We start from the raw sequence: 19,811 nt of genomic DNA on the forward strand, positions 1-19,811 counted from the left end.
TTCATTCAGGCATGGACCTCAGCGATTCAACACCTGGAGGCTGAATTTGAACAGCCAGAGACCAGGGCTATTAGAGGGGCCCAGCTTGGGGCTGTAGCGATGCCGTGAGGGAGCAATTCGATGCTGAAAGCCACGAGTAATGTTTGGTGCCCTGCATGGGAGTGAAGTGCAGTGATTCCAGTGCTAGTAGGCATCTGTGTTTGCTACGTATGATGCACTGACTTGCGATGCCTGTTGCTTTCCTGGGCTATAATATCTTTTACTTAATGCAATAAAGAATGTTTTCAAAGTCAAAAAATTCATTTTTTTTAAAAGAAACACAACTGCATGGGAAACAGAAAAGGCACGACACATCTGTGCTGTGTAGGAGAAGGGAAGGGGGCGGGGTAGGGAACAGGACAATCACAGTTTTGCGTATGTCCTGTTATCATACTCGGCCTTCCTGTCTAGAGAGCTGTGCAATGAGTGCTACACTTCAGGCTCACTAAAATGCATGGTGGTGGAGGTTGAGTGTAGTGGGTAAGGGTCGTAGTTTGCAGGGCTGGGTGGTGAAGCTATAGGTGGTGGAGGCAGCTGGTGGCGATAAGAACCTGGATGTTGGGGAAAGTGAGTTGGCGGTGACATGGGGGCACAAGGGATAGAGTTTTGGGACAAGGGCTTCAGTAGGGGGCAGGCACGGATCTGCTCCGTCTGCATTGCTACGATCGCCCGTATTGAGTCCGCTTGGTGCTCCATGATGCTTAGCAGCTGCTCTGTGCTATGGTGCTGGTGATCCGCATTCTGCTGGTGTAGCCTCCTTTCAGTCTCCCACTACTCCTGCACTTTTTGATTTTCATTCAGGGACTGCTGCATGACTTCGCACAGCAGGTCCTCTTTGGTTCTTCACAGACGTTTCCTGATTCTTTGGAGTCTTTTGGCCATTGATAACAAGGACGGCTGGATCTCAGGGTTGCATCTGTAAAGCCAAAATGCAACATTTAACAGAGGCAGCATTGTTCACACCAAACAGAGCAATGATTTGGCCATACTTGAAGACAAGTATGGTGTACACAATAACAGAAATTGCCCATCCCAAAGCGAGCGCACATGACCCACAGGAGCTCCAAAATGGTGAGTGAGCACAGGGGAAAGGGGGACTGATTGTTTCACGGCTGTACTATCCTCTGGGGTTCAGTGCCTTGGGGAGAGCCAGCAGCTGCAGGGGGCCCACATACTGAACACTGTCCCCACATTTTCCACAGGATGAGTTCATCCTGGAAGATATCTCAATGTTGAGGGTGGCCTGGGAAGCAAGGGAGGGTCTTTTACTACAATGCGGCTATTGCCTTGGCCCTTATTCCGCTTGCCTGTGTGCAGCAATGGTCCCTCCACCCGTCACGGCACAGTAGCGTGAACATGTTAGCCTTACTGGGACAAGGAGCACAGTAGCTCTGCCAAGGAACCTGCGCAAGTGGATTGCCCAGCTTCTGCATGAGACCTTTGAAGAGTGCTGAGGCTGATTACCATGATGTGAGAGAGCACATCAACGTGCTATTCCGCATCTAGGCATGCACACCACCCTAACCCTTCTTTCTGCAACCCTCCTCGCCCCAAGAGCCCGCACCAAATAACTACCTTCCCAGAATAAAAGCCACTTACTGGGTACCTCCTCTGCTGTTTGTTTTTCCCCAAGACCGTCCACTGCGACTGGCTCCCTTCCTCCTGGTTTGAAAACAGCTCCAGGCTGCATGCATCTAGGGATGCTGGGTTGTCCCCCTCCTCCTCAGCACCCTTGCTCCCACTTTCCTGCTCCTGCTTTGTTGAACTCTACTGCTACGGCCTCTGAAGTATTCATGGTGGTCTTCAGAGTGGAGGTGGGGCTGCCTCCAAGTATTGTGTCCAGCTCTTTGTAGAAATGGCAGGTCGTGGGGGCAGCACTGGAGCAGCAGTTTGCGTCCCACGTTTTGTTGTAGGCATTCTGCAGCTCCTTCACTTGAACCCTGCACTGCTGTGCATCCTGGTCATGGCCCCATTCCATCATGTCTCTTGATATCTGCCTGAAGGTATCGTAATTCGTACGGCTAGAGTGCAGCTGGGACTGGACAGCTTTCTCCCCCCAAATGCTGATGAGGTCCAGTACTTCACCGTTGCTTCATACTGGGGATCACCTGGCGCGTGGAGGCATGGTCACATGCAAAGATGTGCTGAGAGCACTCCATGCCTTGCTGAGCAAACAGGAAGGGGAATTTCAGAATTCCCAGAGAATTTAAAGGGTGGGTCTGATAGTTGGTCACCTGAGGGCAGCGCAGTAGAGTTCAGAGTGATGACCAGAATGGCTGGAACAGGCATTGTGGAACACTTCTGGAGGCTGATCAGAGCACATTAATAGACCAGGGCATCCACACTGGTACCACGGCACTCCAGCCAGGGCGCAGCAAGCTTTATGCTTCTTGTGGAGGTGGATTACCAGGGCACTCCAGCTGCGGAATATGAGCGCTCTATGTGCCTTGCCAGTGTGGACACCTCGGGAGTTAGGGCACCCAGGGCTGACTTAATGCACTCTAACTTGCAAGTGTAGCCAAGCCCTAAGCTGATGTAAATTGGTGTCCAGACGCTCCCCGGGTTACGCAAATCCACACTTAGGGAAAAAGTTCTGTAAGTTCCGTAAGCTAGAAAGTGGTGGGTTTTTTGCGTAATGGTCAGGTATACATTCCCGACTTAAACAAAATTTGAGTTACGCAAGGCATTCTGGAATGGAATGCTTGCATAAGTCAGGGAGCATCTGTATTTCTTTTGAAGTTTATGGAGCTACGTCTGTTCACACCAGGTGAGGTTGTAACCCTTGATACAGGATACTAACTAACTTTTTATAGTTGTTGACTTGTTTTACAAGACCAGTAGCTTGGACTTTAATGGAGGCAGCCTGGTCCAGTGTATTGGATACTGCAGTGAGTCAAAAGACTTTAGGCATTTTCTTGGCTCTGCAATTACTTTCCTGTGTAGCTAGTTCAAATCACTTAACTTCTGTGTGCCTTACGGCTTATCTATATATGGAGTTATTCAGGACTAGCTCCATGTGTCCTCTTATTCCATAATAAGTGAGCCTTGGTCTTATTTAGTTTAGCCCAGAGTATTAAGCAAAACAGGGAAAAAAGGCACTTTTCCTTTGGAATAAGAATGTGCACAAATGGAATTGGTCAGGAATAGCTATTGTGCTTTTAAATCATACCCTAACTTAAATTAAATTAATTTTCAAGTGTACATAAGCCTTTATTTTGCCAACTCTAAAATAGCAATAATGATACTTGGCCACCACTGTAGTGTATTTTGGGCCTGATCTGAGGTCCACTGAGGTAATTAGACCCCACATGTTTGTGTAAAAGGCACAATACATGCTAATTATCTGTTAAAACTATTTTCTATCTGGCTTATTGATGTAATATAGATTTAAATAATACAAAAATTAAAGTTTAAAGGTTAAAACATGAAGTTTGATTAAACTAAAAATGTTCTAAACTCTAGAACATTGGTAAATATATAAGACATAGTAAATGTTTGTTTAATTATTTATGTAGCTGAAACCAAGTTATTGCTTTATGTGAACGTTATTGATCCATTTGTTCGCTTGGTAAGTATTGAATGAAATCCAAATAGGAGTTTGTTTTAAATAGTGATTTAAATGTAACATTTAGAAGCATTCACTCATAATTTAGCTGAAAAATCTATAGTTTGTTGAACAAAGAAATGAAGCATTTCTGAAGGTCAGTGCAAATTTATTTTTCAAATATTGCTAGCGTTGTTGAACAAAAGGTTGATCTGTTATTTGTCTACAGAAATTTAGTTATTGGTTTAAAAGCAACATTACTGTTCTAAATCCTTCACCTATTTGTCAACAATGGTCACTCCCCAGTGTGTGCTGAAGCATTTTTATTTTAAGCTGTTTTCTCGTATGGTTTGCAAATTCCTCATTGACTGACAAAGGAGGAGGCTATTTTTTGGGGGATAAAGGAGGAAAATTGTTGTGAATAGTAACTGACACATCTCCGCGTTCGTATTAATGCTTTTAGGTTTCAGACATCTTCTCACTCACGGTATTGGTGTCAGACAGACTGAGTTTAGCGCTACATTTCCCATATCTGTAATGCTTACACAGGACATTATACTAAAAAATATTGAGTGAAATTTATAAAGAAACAGCTGTCTAGGATTTGTAGTTAGTGTATGTCTGTATGACCGACTTTAGTAATCTAAAGAGAGCAATTCTTCTTCTAATTAGATGTTATGGAAAAGATGAGGGTTTGTTTTGTTTTAAGTATTATCTAGACAATGTTTTGTCAGTATATTCTAGGCAGAATTTAATTGGAGAACTTGCCATTTATCAGTTTGGAGACTATTCCCCTGTAAACAAAACCATTTTAATCAGTTATAGTTATTGTAGAACAATATTCAGACCTTGAAGAGAGAACGTCATGATATTTGAAAGGCAGCAATGACCAGGAAAATAACTACAACACATTTTCTAATGTTTCTTTTGCCTTCTTTTAGAGAGGTATATCATACAAAGCGAATGCAGCATGTCATCACTGTCAAGTGGACCTCTGACAACAAGTATATTCTGTGTGGCTCAGATGAGATGAACATTCGTCTGTGGAAAGCTAATGCTTCTGAAAAACTGGGCGTGGTAAGATTTTGTGCTAGCTTTACCAGTTATCTCAAGACAGATTAAGATATGAAACAGTATTTTTTCAAAATTAAAAATAAACGTCTAAAAATTCAGAACTTGTAAAAGGAAAACTTAATTGAAAATTTCTTTTGAAAATTGAAATAATATGCAAATCAGCATACTCAGTATGGGCAAATATTTCACTCACTGTGACCTTTACTGCTTCCTCCATTGTTTATAATATTAGAATCATGCATTTTTGCCCTGTAAAGCTTTTTTTGTTATATTTTATTAAAGTATACTATTCAGCTTGATACCAGTCTGAACAGGATTTGAGCCTTTCACATCTACGATGCAGGTATGAATTCAGCCCTGAGCAGTAGTGACAAAAGACCAGATTCTGTTTGTCTGTCTGTCTGTCTCTCTCTCTCACCAACAGAAGTTGATCCAGTAAAAGATATTACCTGACCAACCTTGACTTGCTAATATCATGGGACCAGCATGGTTACAACAACACTGCATACACATTCTGGCATGACCTATGTCTATTAGAGTGCAGTGTCATTATTTGCCAAAAACTGTTCTGTGATCTGTGTGAAGTAAGATCATGCCCTTTGTATAGTTCCTAGTGGGATAGATCCGTATATACTGAACAACTTGCTCTGGTGTAACTGAATATCTGTCTAGTTAGTCTTTCTGAACCCCTAATACAAGTATGTGTAATTAGTTTATTACACTGAACAGAATCTGTTTTAAGTGTGACTTAAAACTGATTTAAACATATCAGTTAGAGGTTTATACCAGCATAACTAGACAGACTTTTTATTTACCTCAGTGCAAGCTGTGTAATACAGTAAAAGGCAAAATCTGATATCGCAGTTGATGCTAATTTTGTACACTCCTAAGCAGACTTAGTAAGAAGGTCAAGGTTTGAACGGGTATGGAGAGTGAAATTGCCCTCTCCCTCTCTTGGAGTAGTCCCTTCAGGTCCTGGTGTTGGCATATTAGTAGGGTACTTAGGAGATGCTTGCGCTGCTACTGCTTATTCTATATCAGTCTGTAAAGCTGTCAGTCTGATATTTTTCACAGTAATGCATTTTTCTTTTGTAAAAGCCAGGAAGGGAGGAATCTTAAACTATAATCTGACCAGCAGAATATATGTAGCCTATGAACATTTATATAGTAACAAATTATCATTGAAATTAAATTTCTATAAAATGTTGATTGGCCACTTTCTTTCTTTAGGCTACTGCAGTAGTCACTTTGGTCTATGTTTTGGCTGTATTTATAGGGAGTTTTATATGTAGCGGTCCATATAAGTGTCTTTTGTAAGTATCAGACAAAAAACCACCTCTAGTTGTAGGGACTGTGTGACATCCACTGTGTACTTCTCTGTTGCTGCTGATGTAGTGTGGAAGGGGTGCAGCTACTGCAGTGATGGACGGAAGTACAACACGCTAAAAATAACTTGTTTATCCAACTGGTTGTTCATCATATACAATACAGATGCACCCTGTCACATATTGCATCACAGTATGAGCCAGAACTCTATCTGCTTCATTCATCATCTGTATACTGACTGAGAAAAGCACTATATCTACCTTCTACATCCCCCATATGGCTCTAAAACAGGTGCTGTCCAGAAACAGGTTTGATGTGCACCTTTACTTTGCACGCTCACACAATGGACATGGATGAGTAGCTAAAGCACTGATTCTCATCCCTTCCAGACTATTGTACCCCTTTCAAGAGTCTGCTTTGTCTTGCATATCCCAAGTTTCACCTCACTTAAAAACTTGGGCTTTGGCTTCAGCCCCATGTCACAGGGCTTGGGCTTTCTGCCCTGGTCCCCAGCGGATCTAACACTGGCCCTGGTGACCCCATTAAAACAAACTTGCCCACAATTTGAGAACTGCTGATATAGTATATAGAACTGTATAGACAAATCATAGTCTGTATGAAATATTAGTTTGTACTGAATTCACTAGTGCTTTTTATGTAGCCTTTAGTAAAACTAGGCAAATATCTAGATGGGTTGCTGTACCCCCTAGAACACCTCTACATACCCCTGGTTGAGGACCACTGATATACATATAGAATGACTAACATTTGATAGGAATGATGATGTGGTATTTTTGTTGCAGAATGTAGAATATTCCATTATCCCTGGTAGAGGGACAGAGGCAGAATACATGATCTGGAGTTAGGCTGTTTTTGCAGAATCTTTAGGTTCAGCTTCCTGGAGATTCATTTTATTAACTACTGGTGGCAATGGATTACAGTCTAAGAACTGCTGCTTTGAGTTTAATAGGATGGGTACTTGGTTTTAAGAAATTATGGACAAAGGCAGCATATCTTTTGCATGTAATGAACACTGCTACTTAACACTAAGTACAGTAAAAGCTGTGTTATCCAGCACTTTACCAACTGGAACACTCTGTAAACCGGCATTTCTAATTTTCATTGAAAGTCGGGTTGGTGCGGGGTCAGCAGGCTCCCTACCTGGCTCTGTGTGGCTCCCTGGAAGCAGCGACATGTCTCTGCTGTCTCCTAGGCGGATGTGCTGCCTCTGCCCCAAGTGCTGGCTCCACAGCTCTTATTGGCCGGGAACCGGAATGCCGAACTCCCTCCCATGGCTCAGACCCCTCCCAGAGCCCATTCCCCAAGCCCTCTTCCATCGCAGCCCTGGGCCCCCTCCCACTCCCAAACTCCCTCCCTCTTAGTTAACCAAAATTTTTTACTTATCAGCACCCTCCATTCCCCCAACATGCTGGTTAACAAAGCTTTTAGTGTATTCTGAACTATTTGAAAATAGTTAAGTTGTAAGCTTGGTATACAATCTGCCATTTTCTATACCATTTGTATTATTTAATTTGAGGATGCTACATTGATTACTATTTTATAATTTGTATCACTGTAGTGTCCAACAGATCTAATCATGGTCTAGCTACTTTGTGCCAGGTGCTCTACAAACACATAGTACGAATGCCTTGTGGAATTTATATATCCCAATAACAGGATATGTGGGGTTTGAAATCCCTGCTAGAAGCTGATATGTCTGAATAATTCAAAATTGAATAACAGAATATCAAGATTATATATAATATATATATATATCTTTATTTAATAACTAGAGCCCTACCAAATTCACAACCATGAAAAACACGTTGCAGACTGTGAAATCTGGTGTTATGTGCTTTTACTCTATGCTATACAGATTTCACAGGGGAGACCAGTGTTTCTCAAATTGGGGTCCTGACCCAAAAGGGAGTTGCAGGGGGTCACAAGGTTATTTTAGGGGGCTTGCAGTATTGCCGCCCTTACTACTTCACTGCCTTCAGAGCTCAGCGGCCAGAGAGCAGCTGCTGTTGGCTGAGCGCACAGCTCTGAAGACAGTGCCCTGCCAGCAGCACAGGAGTAAGGGTGGCAGTACTATACCATGTCATCCTTACTTCTGCCCTGCTGTCTTCAGAGCTGGGTGGCTGGAGAGTGGCAGCTGCTGACGGGGTGCCCAGTTCTGCAGGCAGCAGTGCAGACGTGGCAATACCATATCATACCATCCTTACTTTTGCAGTGCTTTTTCCAACTCCTTTTCGGGTCAGGACCCCTACAATTACAACACTGTGAAATTTCAGATTTAAATAGCTGAAATCATTAAATATATTATTTTAAAAACCCTATGACCCTGAAACTGACCAAAATGGAGTATGAATTTGGTAGGGCCCTAATAATACCATAAAGTGTACACATAACTAATTGGAAACATAGTACTCAAAGAGCAGTTATCAGTGGTTCACTGTCAAACTGGGAGCCCCCTCCCCCCCCCCGCCCCGGCAAGGGTCTGTCCTGGGTGTAGTACACTTCAACATTTGCATTAATGACTTCTATAATGGAATGGAGAGTATCCTTATAAAATTTGTAAATGACACCAAGCTGGGAAGGTTTGCATGCACTTTGGAAGACTGGATTAGAATTCAAAATCAACCTTGAAAAATTGGAGAATTAGCCTGAAATCAACAAGATGACATTAATTAAAGACAAGCTAAAGTATTATGCTTCGGAGGGGAAATCAAATGCCCGTGTACAAAATGGGGATTAACTGGCTGAGCAGTAGTATTGCAGAAAAGGATCTAGCAGTTATAGTGGATCACAAATTGAATGAGTCATCAGTGTGATGCAGTAGCAAAAAGGGCTAGTATTCTGCGGTGTATTAACAGGAGAGTCGAATGTAAGACTCGGGAGATAATTGTTCTGCTCTGCTTGGCAGTGGTGAGACCTCAGCTGGAGTAGTGTGTCCTGTTCTGGGCACCACACTTTAAGAAAGATGTGGACAAACTGGAATCCAGAGGAAAGCAACAAAAATGATAAAAGGTTTAAAAAACCCTCACCTGTGAGGAAAGATTTAAAAAAGGGCATATTTAGTTTTGAGATAAAAAGATTGAGGGGGGACCCACTAACCCTTTTCAGATATGTTAAGGGCTTTTATAAAGAGGTCACTGATTGTTCTTCATTATCCACTGATAATAGGACAAGAAGTAAAGGGCTTAATCTGCAGCCAGAGATATATAGGTTAAGTATTAGGAAAAACTTTCTAACTATTAAGATAATTAAGTACTGGAATAGGCTTTCAAGGAGTCTGGGGAATCCCCATCATTGGAGGTTATACACCTGCCAGGGATGGTCTAGGTCAGGCCTGCACAACATAGAGCCTCACTGTGCGGTCCACGGGGGGATTCTAAATCCCCCGCACAAGGCGCTCTGCGGGGAGCCCAGAGCCCTTTAAATCTCAGCCATGGCCAGGAGTCAGAGGGATGTGGGCTGCCCGCAGCTGCAGGGAGCCCAAAGCCCTTTAAATCCCAGCCATGGCCAGGAGTCAGAGGGATGTGGGCTGCCCGCAGCTGCAGGGAGCCCAAAGCCCTTTAAATCCCAGCCATGGCCAGGAGTCAGAGGGATGTGGGCTGCCAGCAGCTGCGAGGAGCCCAGAGCCCTTTAAATCCCAGCCGTGGCTGGGAGTCAGAGGGGTCTGGGCCGCCCACAGAGATTTAAAAGGCTCAGGGCTCCCCATAGCTGCGGGCAGCCCAGAGCACTTTGAATCCCGGCCCCCGGCTGCTGATTACCCCCTCCCCGGACCCCTGCCTCAACTGCCCCCCAGGACCTCACCCCCTATCTAAGTGCCGCTGCTCCTTGGGACCCCAGCCTCTATCTAAGCCTCCCTTCTCCTTGTCCCCAACTGCCCCCTCCTGAGGACTCGCCCAACTTCCCCCCAGGACCCCACCCCCCCACCTGTCCCCTGATAAGCCCCGGGACTCTCATGCCTATCCAACTACTGCCTGTCTCCTGACTGCCCCCCTGAACCTCCTCCCCATCTAACCCCCCCGCTCCCTGTCCCTTGACTGCCCCCCGGAGCCCCCTACCCCTTCTCCAACCCCCAGCCCCCTTACCATGCCACTGAGACCAGCGTGTCTGGCTCCGTGCAGCTCCAGAAACGTTGCTGCCATGCTCCCCCGCAGTGCCTAGGCTCCCTGCCTCCCCCTCCCCCTGCCAGCACCTGCCTTCCAGATTTGAACACCACAAAATTCAGGAGTGCTCAAGCTCAGTTTGGGCAGCTGTTACTTCATTTCTCCCAAATCAAATATACTGATCCACTGTAACTTGGCGTAGAAAAAGTAGGATAAAATTGAGCAAGAAATGCATAATAGGACTGGAATTGCTATTTTCAACAGCCATTGCCTTTTTGTTTGTTTGAAAGGAAGACAGTGATATTGCATTGGCAAATTCCCCATAGAAAGAAAGAGTGGAACAAAAGTATAATAAAGGCACCTCAACTTTTCCTCATTTATGCAGGACAGTCTTATAATATGCATCCAGATATCCTCCAGTCAGACATGCTGAAAATTGTTCCACTTTACTGCAGCTCTGTAACCATATGGGGACCAATCCTGTCTGTGTTCTGTGCACATCCAAAATTCCTGCTGAATGATCTGCCCTGGGAGCGAGTTACCAGTGACCCAGGGCTGAGGTGGCAGGAGGCCGGGGGGCCACTGGTGGAGGGGAGCCCAGGGCTGGGGCAGCAGCGGGGTGGTGGGAGGGCACTGGTGGGGAAGAAAGGGGGAAGCCCAGCGCTGGGGCGGCAGGGGGTGTGGGTAGGTGGGGGGAGAGCCCAGGGCTGAGGCAGCAGGGTGGTACGGGGGGGGTGGGGGGAGCCCAGGGCTGGGACGGGGGCAGCCAAATTTTTTTTGCTTGGGGCAGTAAAAAACCTAGAGCCGGCTCTGCCGGGTTCCCCCAGCTGCCGGAGCTCCTGGCCATTTAATTTGCCCTGAGGGCTCCCAGCCACCTCTTCAGCTGGCAGTCCCTGGCTGATTTAAAATAAAGTATCACCTCCCCACCCCCAACCTTCCTTTTTTGCCCACAGCTGTTTTGGTGGGGCGGTGCTGGGAAAGGAGGGTTTGTTTCCGCAGGGCTGGGCGGCCCTGGGGCGGGGTGTTTCTGCGGGGCCGGGAGGATTCGGCCCTCACCTGTTTCCTTTGGAGTAATGTGGCCCTCGCCGCTTTACAAGTTATGCAGGCCTGGTCTAGGTTTACTTGGTTCTGCTTCAGTGCAGAGGGGTGGACTGGATGACCTGTCAAAGTCTCTTCCGACTCTACATTTCTATGATTGTATAAGAGCATTACTTCTGGGGGAAATTTTCAGAAGTGCCTAAATATCTTAAAAAGCATAAATCCCATTGACTTTCAGTGGGACTTAGGAATCTGAGTCACTTAGACACTTTTGAAAATGTTAAAGTAGGATAAAGAGGGAATTATGTGTATACAAGTGAGAGAGATGAAGTTAAATTCTGAAATGGAATACAACGCTAAATTCTAGCCAGTATGATGCATAGATACATTTCAAAGAACACAAGGCTAGATAGCAGAAGTGCACTTGGAAGCTGGCTTCCCCAATTTTGGCCTCCCAAAGACTGTAGAGAAGCTGCTTTTACAAAAGGGGCATCTCCAAGCCTGGCTAAGGGGTTTTGGGCTGTGGTCTGCATACTTAGTGCAGTTACGCTCCTGACCCAGCAACAACTTGTGTGGAAAATACCCTGCACAGATTTTTTTCCTGTTCAGATTAGATGTTTAATACTTAATGTGCCTCTCTGAATGATATCTAAGCATTGTAGTGCGTTGAAATTGGAGGCTGTTTGTGAGTCTCCAATCCACCACGTGTTCTTATTCACACAGCTTTTGTACCATGTATGCATGACTGTTTGTAGGGGTGTATGCTAACTAGAATTTGGCCCCATCACCTGCTGTATAACTGAGAGTATGGCTACACTTACAGTTGTACAGCGCTGGGAGTTACAGCTGTCTTCGTACAGCTGTGTAAGGAAAGTGCTGCAGTGTGGCCACACTGACAGCTACAAGCACTGCAGTGTGGCCACATTTGCAGCGCTGTTGGGAGTGGTGCATTGTGGGCAGCTATCCCAGCGTTCAAGTGGCTGCAACGTGCTTTTCAAAAGAGGGGGGTGAGGGAGAACGTGGGGGAGAGAGAGAGAGTGGATTTTTGGATCTGTCAGCTCCCTGCCTTGCAAGTTCTAAGGACTGCAACATACACATCACCAACCTGCAATCAATTTAAAAGTTTCGAGCCCTTCCCCCACCCCTCTCTTATTCACTAAATGCAAATTACGCACTCCTAAATAGCCTTCAGACCACATAAGCAGCTTCTCAACACGGACTCCCCCCTCCCCCTCTGCCATGTGACTTCTCTCTTCAAGCAAACAGCTGTGAACCTTCCAAAGCAATTCCCCTGCCTGCCTCCGCTCACTCGCTTGAGCAAACAGGAGCTGTGTTTGTTTTTTAGATAAGCAGCTCGGGGGAGCTCGGAGTTCAGCCATTCTTCCAGTTTGTTGTGAGCAGGCATTCTGGGATACCTCCTAATACCCTGGAAACCAATAACAGCGTTTTTGGTGGCCACACTTGTCGGGCAGCGCTGCATCACCAGCGCTGCAATTGTTACACCCCAAGCAGACCAGGTGTACAGCCAGCGCAGCAGCCAGGGAGTTGCAGCGCTGGATGTGCCTTGCAGGTGTGGACAGTTACTAAGTTGCAGCGCTGTAAACCCACCACCTGTGCCGCAACTCTCCAGTGTAGCCAAGCCCTGAGTTTAAGGTTCTTTGTCACTTCAGTGCATAGATGTATCTGTTAAAATGCACGAGGAACAGAACCAAGAACAATAAGGAAAATATAATGCTGTTGTATATCAATCAGAAAATCAGTGGTGTGCCCACATCTGGACTACTGTGTGCAGCGCTAGTGTCCCTATCTCAAAAAAGGATACTTCAAAATGTAGAGGGGGTTCAGAAAAGGATAATGAGAATGACTAGAGGCATGAAAAAACTCTCAGATAAAGAAAAATTGGAAAGGTTGGGATTGTTTACCTTAGAAAGGAGAAAAATAAGAGGAGATATAAGGAATGGTACAGAGAAGTTAGATTTGGAGCTCCTCTTCTTCTTGTCTCATAACACAAGCACAATGGGATCCTGGGTGAAACTGAAAGTCAATTCGTAACCAGTAAAAAGAAATACTCTTTCACACAACATGAAGTTAGGCTGTGGAACTCAATTCTGTATAAAAAAAAATGTCAGAGTATTTGTAATAAATACTGGAGGTGTTTGGGCTGCACTATTTTCTTAGGTGGGAGGATTTGATTGAATGATGCATACAAATATCATTGCATTTCTAATATATCAGCACCTTGTAAAATGAGGTAATTTGTTGAATTGAGATTTACTTATGCTGGGGAGGCCTGGGTCATCATGATGTTTTATTATTGCTAATAGCAATTTAAGTTTTGGGTTTTTTTTCTCTAATTGGAGAATTATTCTTTGGCTTGTGCATAGTGTTTTACTTCCCATTCTGCCGCAATATAAATGAGGCTAAAAGTGCACTGTTTATTTTGTGTCTTGTGGCTGGTGAAAGTTTGTCTGACTGGAAAGTTGTACTTGCAGCACTGTGGCTGCCAAGTATTCATCAGTTCTGACATGCATGTTTCCTTTGTTTTGTTAATGCATTTGGTATTGCTCTCATTACGCAAAATCAGTGAAACGTTCAAGAATAAAAGTCTCTGCAGAAGCCAGAGGCATACCATGTCTACACTCCACTGACAATTAAATCTACATGATTCTGTTTATGGATTGGAGTTAAATTAAACCTAGTCGTTAGAGCCACAGGAGAGGTTGGCCTTTTAAATACAATTTTAGCACTTTGACACATCAAAATAGAAGTTAAACTCTTTTCAGTAGCTACAGAAAAATACATTTTAAAACAGGACTTTGTAGGGTAAAAAAACATTCACCATGTGTGTCATAAAAACTATAAGTTACAATTCAGGTACTTTAGAGTCCTATTAACGTATAATCTGGAGTACCTCAAGTGATTTCTAATGCACACATACCTTAGTCTTGTAAAGGTCTAGGAATTTAAAAGGGGACTGCCTTTAGTTTGATTTGGAGGAAATGAGCATTTAAATTGAGAAGTGGAAAAGGCAGCATTGATGGAATCAAACAAGTAAGACTTCTCTAAATATATCTTCGAAAAGGTCTGTTTTTGTTGGTTTTTTTTTTGAATTTTCGAAAACAGTATACACTGAACCTACACTGAGGCTTTGAAGATGTTTACTAAACTAGGAATTGTTAAGACATTTGGTAACTTATGATTCAGCAACCTATACATGATGAATCCTTAATAGGATTACTCACCAAAGTAAAAGCTGCAGAACTCACCGATAGCTGGTTCTGTTCCCTCTCCTATAGAAGTAAGGTATAGACTGAAAATGGAGCAGGAGACTGACCAATTAAAATGCTTTTTAGTAAAGAATGCGAAGTGAGAAGTAAAAATTATGTGCAATATGGCATGTGCAATATGGGCATGTTAAAATTTACAGTTATCATGTGCACATTTCAGTTCCCAATGGACTAATTCCATTAAAATGGATGAAGATGCTGGGTAAGGTTGGAGCATGCCTCCAACCCAGTGAAGAGAACATTCCTGCTGTAAGGAGGGGCTATAGCTAGACACTTAGCAGCATCTCTAGTTACAGTACATAAGAACTGAAAAGGCTGTGAATTTTTTGTTTCATAGGAAAAGCTCATCACTAGCTGGGAGTTATGAATATTTTTTCCCTGTTTGCTGTTGTATGCTCCACATTCTCCCCTACGTTGAGGGCAAATCCTTTGCTCTGCAAGATACTGGCAGGTCATCAGTTTCCATTCCCTCTCCCTCCTCTGTGGCAGAATGAAGTCTGCTCTAAGAAAAATGAACTTGCATTGTAACTTTTGTTAAACTTAAAATTATGGTACTATATTCTGCATTTGAGCAGTAGGGTGACAAAATGTAACACTTGTAAAAATATTTACTAGCCTTAAAGACTCTGCTTTTAGTTTTATAATGCATAGAGAGAAATGGCCAGAAGAAACCACTGAAGCTGCCTAAACTTGTAGTTTGCTTTCAGAGAAGGTCACGTCGTTGCAACCGATGCTGTTTATAACATGCTTGTGTCTTCTGTAGCTTGTACCACGAGAGAGAGCAGCTATGAATTACAACCAAAAGTTGAAAGAGAAGTTCCAACACCACCCTCAGATCAAACGCATAGCTCGTCATCGTCACCTGCCCAAACCCATCTACAACCAGGCCAAGGAGCTGCGCATCATGCGAGAAGCTCGTCGGCGGAAGTACGACTCTTTGTTTTCATTTTGTCTTAGTAAAACGTATGCTGTCCCATTGCTGTGGCACTAATGCATGGGGCCTCTAACAAGGGAACAGCTCTTATGAATGACTGACTGGTATCAATTTGGCCAAGTGAATAAATCAGTTATTAGACTGGTTGTTTTGGACTCTGTGGAGTGGTAAGTGCAGACCAAGCTGCCAGTAGTAGCAAGAACTAGTTTCCTTCCCAGGCCCTCTGAAAGGGTGGGAAAGGACATAAGGTTATATGGGGAGGAAATACCCCCTGTCAGCCTTATGTGTCGTCATATCAGAGGGATTAGTCTTGGTGTGGGAGGATGAAGGTCTTCTGGCTCCTTGTTGGTGCTAGGCCTCAAGATCAGTGTGAGAGTTTTTCAGTTCCCCAGGACATCTCTACAGGTCCCTGGGAGCAGAAAGGAATGAGGGAGCTGAAAGCATCTGTGCATGGCTGGTGCCATGGTATTGAAAGAGAAGTTGGCTGGCACATGCATGGAGAGGAAATGGGAAGTGGTGGGGCTGAATGCATTCGTTACACTCTGGCTTGGGCACTCTTCCCAGCTGATAGACCCTTATAAATATCTGCTCCCTGCAGATAATTCTGTTTACAATTAAAATAAATAAATAAAGCTGGGCGTGCTCGAGAAAGAAAACTCTTAAAAATGTGAACTCTTCTAAATTTGCAGTTTAAAGGATTTTCAGATGTACAGTATTCCTTTTTAAAGGGAAAAATGTATTAAATTTTAGCCATCTCAATTGATTTTGACTCTGAAGACATTAATTTTTAGAAGCGGTGGAACACTTGCTGTAGTACCCAAGCAAGAAGCTAGTGTTTCTGAACTTGAACACATCTACTGCTGACATTCTCAATCTAACTTTTCTCTTTCTCCTGTCTGTTTCCAGGGAACTGAATCGCCGTAAACACAGCAAGCCAGGATCCTTACCGTTTGTGTCAGAAAAGAAGAAGCACATTGTGGCTGTAGTGAAATAATTTCTTGCTGGCTTACAGTATTGTGTGTAATTTTTTATTTACATAATTAGCTACACTGTACAAAAGTAAGAGGATCTGCTGCAGACCCTGCCACAAATGGTGCGGCTCACTTTTCTTCTCTGTATATCCCCCTTCATTTCTCAGGTCATCATCCAGTTTGGGAGGTCAGAAGAATTGGCTCCTTTAAAGTCCTATAATCAAACTTGCAGCTGATGTAAACTGATCCACCCCTATATATCCCAGTGGAACTTCATTTGTAATACAAGCAGAAAATTTGACCGTAGGAGTGGTACATCAGTGTATCAGCCCTTTCCCCTGCCACCTTCCCTACCAGAAAAAGGGTGAACGTGCTTCAACATTGCCTGTGGCAAATAGACTTCCCCTGATGTTAGAAATTACAAACTACCTTGTTTTTTACAATGGTAATTATAAAAGGAAAAACATTTTTGGTAGAAGTAAAGAAAATGAATATTGCATACAATTAGGTAAATCAGGATTATGCTCAATAACTATACATTGCACGATACTTGTTACCGCGCAACATGCTCTTGTTTCTCTTTGATTAGAAGGGATGCAACAGCACTCTTTGACTAACATAAATAACAGGACTTTATTGGTTTTTTTTCCTGTGTACCCAGTCAAAACCTCCAAGGGCTGTTGTATCCCAATAATATTAATAGAGTTGTTTGAATAAATGTCTTTACTTCTCAACTTAATTAAAACCTCTTAAAATGATTCAGTGTATCTCTCTCATTTAGGTCTTAGAAAACCTTGAAATTTCCCTTCATGTGAGATATGTTGTAAACCTTTTGTTTAAGATTGCATAAAATCCCCCCACTCTGATAACATACTTTCATCCCAAAGTTCTTTAATTTGTATGCGGATATCACTTCACCCCCAGCAGCGAAATGGAAGTGGCTTCCTATTGAAATGACAGAGTAATTTAGTTGGGCAGATTGTAATTATCCACAATGGAATTCAACAAGGCTACTTGATCTAATACCTCTGTCCTTGCAGAAATTTTGAGATATTTAATGACCACAAATATTCATTGCTTTAGTGTTAAGGAGCACTGTGCTGCTGGAGATACTTCCTTTAGGGTGAGTATTAACTGAGGCCCTAATCACTTTTGATTATTAAAAATCCAGGGTAAAATTTTCAAAAACACACAAGTCCCATTTTGAGATGTGACTTAAACATCATTGACTTTCAATGAGGCTTAGATGCCTAAATGCCTCAGGGTCCAATTTTTACAGACAGTGAGGTGTCTAAAGATACAGAAAGGTGTCTAGAGCAGTGGTGCCAAAACTTCTCCTCTTGCATCCCCCCCTTACCAGTAATTGAATATCTCCCCCTCCCACCCCATTAGTGCCTCCTTGGCTCAGCAGAGGAGCTTGGGCTGAAGGCAGAGCTGGGGGCTGAACTGGGCTGGGGGCGGAGCTAGGGATAGAGGAGGGGCTGGCCTGGAGGCTGAGAGGGGCTGGGGGTGGAGTGGAGCAGGGGCTGGGAGCAGAACGTGGAGTGGAGCAGGGACTAGGGGGCGGAATGGGGTGGAGTGTGGCTGGGGCCAGAGCTGGGGGGAAAGTGAAGCTGTGGCTGAAGCTAGACTGGGGGCTGGGTGGCGTTCCCTCCCCTCCCCACCCCACACCACATGGGGGCTGGGTGGCATTCTCTCCCCATCTCCCCATGGGAACTGGCCTGGGTTCTGCCATGTACCTCCCTGAGTGTTCCTCTGTGCCCCCCTAGGCGGGGGCGCCCCACAGTTTGGGGACCACTGGTCCAGAGGGATTTTCAAAAGCAGATAGCTACCAAACGCCCATTAATTTCAATAGGAGTTAGGTGCTAAGTGTTTTTGAAAATTCCACAAAATGCCTGTCACTTTTTAAAAAGTGACTCTAGGCACCTTTGAAAACTCTATGCCTTCATGACACGTTCAGTGAAAAGTCAGAGGAGTTAGCCTTCAGATCCTGCTCAAACCCCAATTGGGCGTGGTAATCTCGTTCCCCTTATTCTTCCCCTTTACTCGATTATATGGGCAAAGCAGTAGTAAAGTATCTGTCACATGAAGATAAAAAGCAGTTGCTAATAAGAAATGCCTGATTGGATGATACAGAGATTACTGTTTTTAGTCTCAGGACAAAGTAGTCTTTCAAAGCAAGAGCTGCAATCTCTATAGAGTAACTTAGACATCATGGAGATATTTAAGAGTAGGTTAGATAAATGTCTATCAGGGATGGTCTAGACAGTATTTGGTCCTGCCATGAGGGCAGGGGACTGGACTCGATGACCTCTTGAGGTCCCTTCCAGTCCTAGAGTCTATGAATCTATGACTTCTACAAACATCAAATTAAGGGGTAGCAACCCCCATATTAGGCTGCCGAACCCTGTCTGTTATAAAAGTTTTTGCAGTCTTTTCTGAGAAGGTCTAAACTGCCTGTTTATTTTGACAGTCTTTAATTACACGATCACATACTGTGTTTTTTTTCCCGCTTGCAGAACTCCTGCCTTATTTGTTGCATAGGTTGGATACTAAAGGGAACAGAATCAACGGTGGTATGGGCAACTTAAAAGCTAGGAAATGCCAGATTTGGAGGGCTGTACTTTGAAACTTAAATAGTATTGTTAAAAATTTTAAATGTACTATATGTACAGTCACTGCACTACCAGTATCTCAGTCACTAGTTTGTAAAGTGATTTTGGTGGCTGCTTCTGGGGATAAAAATGCTATGTGAATGTGTTGTTACATGAACATTGTATATGGGACTTCTAGTCTTGAGTCCATTCAGAAGAATGTCACAGAATTAGTCTATTAGTCGATTTGAGTTAAATTGCAAATGTTAGCCTTTTGGAAACAAAACCAGAACACATTCTTTTTGTTTCTGTAAGATTTGGGGAAATATCAATCGGGATTTATTACTGTAGTTCATGCTAGCTGTCTAATTCATCTTATAAAACTAATAGCCACGTACATATCTAGTAGCTTTGTCAATTTGCACTTCGTAACAGTCTCAAGCTACAGTTGTTGGTTGTGTACGCTAGACCATGAGTTCACTGGCTTGCTCTTTTTTTCCTTATCCTGGACAGGTCCCTAATTCTCACTAAGGGCCAAATTGTGGCTCAACAAAAATGGCAATGTGATGTCACATGCTCTGCTGGCTACCCACATCAGAGGGCTCAGGGCATCAAGGAAGCAGGCTCTGCTGAGTGATGCACAGCTGGGTGGGAGTGACAGGATAGGATTTGGGCTATCCTGGCCTGTGCGCCTGGGAGCATGCTCTGTGTTGTAAACTCAATGCAATTTACTCCTCCTCCAGAGCCATGGGGGGAACTGTACTGAGTCACAACCTCCCTTAACTGTCATTGCATAAGGCAAAGCCATGGTTGATCCAAGAGCAACTTATCTACACAGCCAGTATATATAAGCCTGTTTTTGCAAAAGGTATCAACCATCTTGATT

The 19,811-nt window shown here is 43.8% G+C and overlaps 1 protein-coding gene across 2 annotated transcripts in view; it reads left to right on the forward strand.

Moving 5' to 3' along the window:
• Positions 1 to 17,089, forward strand: part of DCAF13 (DDB1 and CUL4 associated factor 13) — a 43,855-nt gene extending 26,766 nt beyond the window's left edge. For both annotated transcript variants that reach the window (XM_030553640.1, XM_030553641.1), the window contains 3 exons: positions 4,525 to 4,660; positions 15,190 to 15,353; positions 16,267 to 17,089. In XM_030553640.1, coding sequence (XP_030409500.1) covers positions 4,525 to 4,660; positions 15,190 to 15,353; positions 16,267 to 16,354 — 388 coding nt within the window. In that variant the 3' untranslated portion in view covers positions 16,355 to 17,089. The remainder of the gene's footprint in view (positions 1 to 4,524; positions 4,661 to 15,189; positions 15,354 to 16,266) is intronic.
• Positions 17,090 to 19,811: the final 2,722 nt, after the last annotated feature.

The sequence above is a fragment of the Gopherus evgoodei genome, chromosome 2 (assembly GCF_007399415.2).
Source record: "Gopherus evgoodei ecotype Sinaloan lineage chromosome 2, rGopEvg1_v1.p, whole genome shotgun sequence".
Classification (NCBI taxonomy): domain Eukaryota; kingdom Metazoa; phylum Chordata; order Testudines; family Testudinidae; genus Gopherus; species Gopherus evgoodei.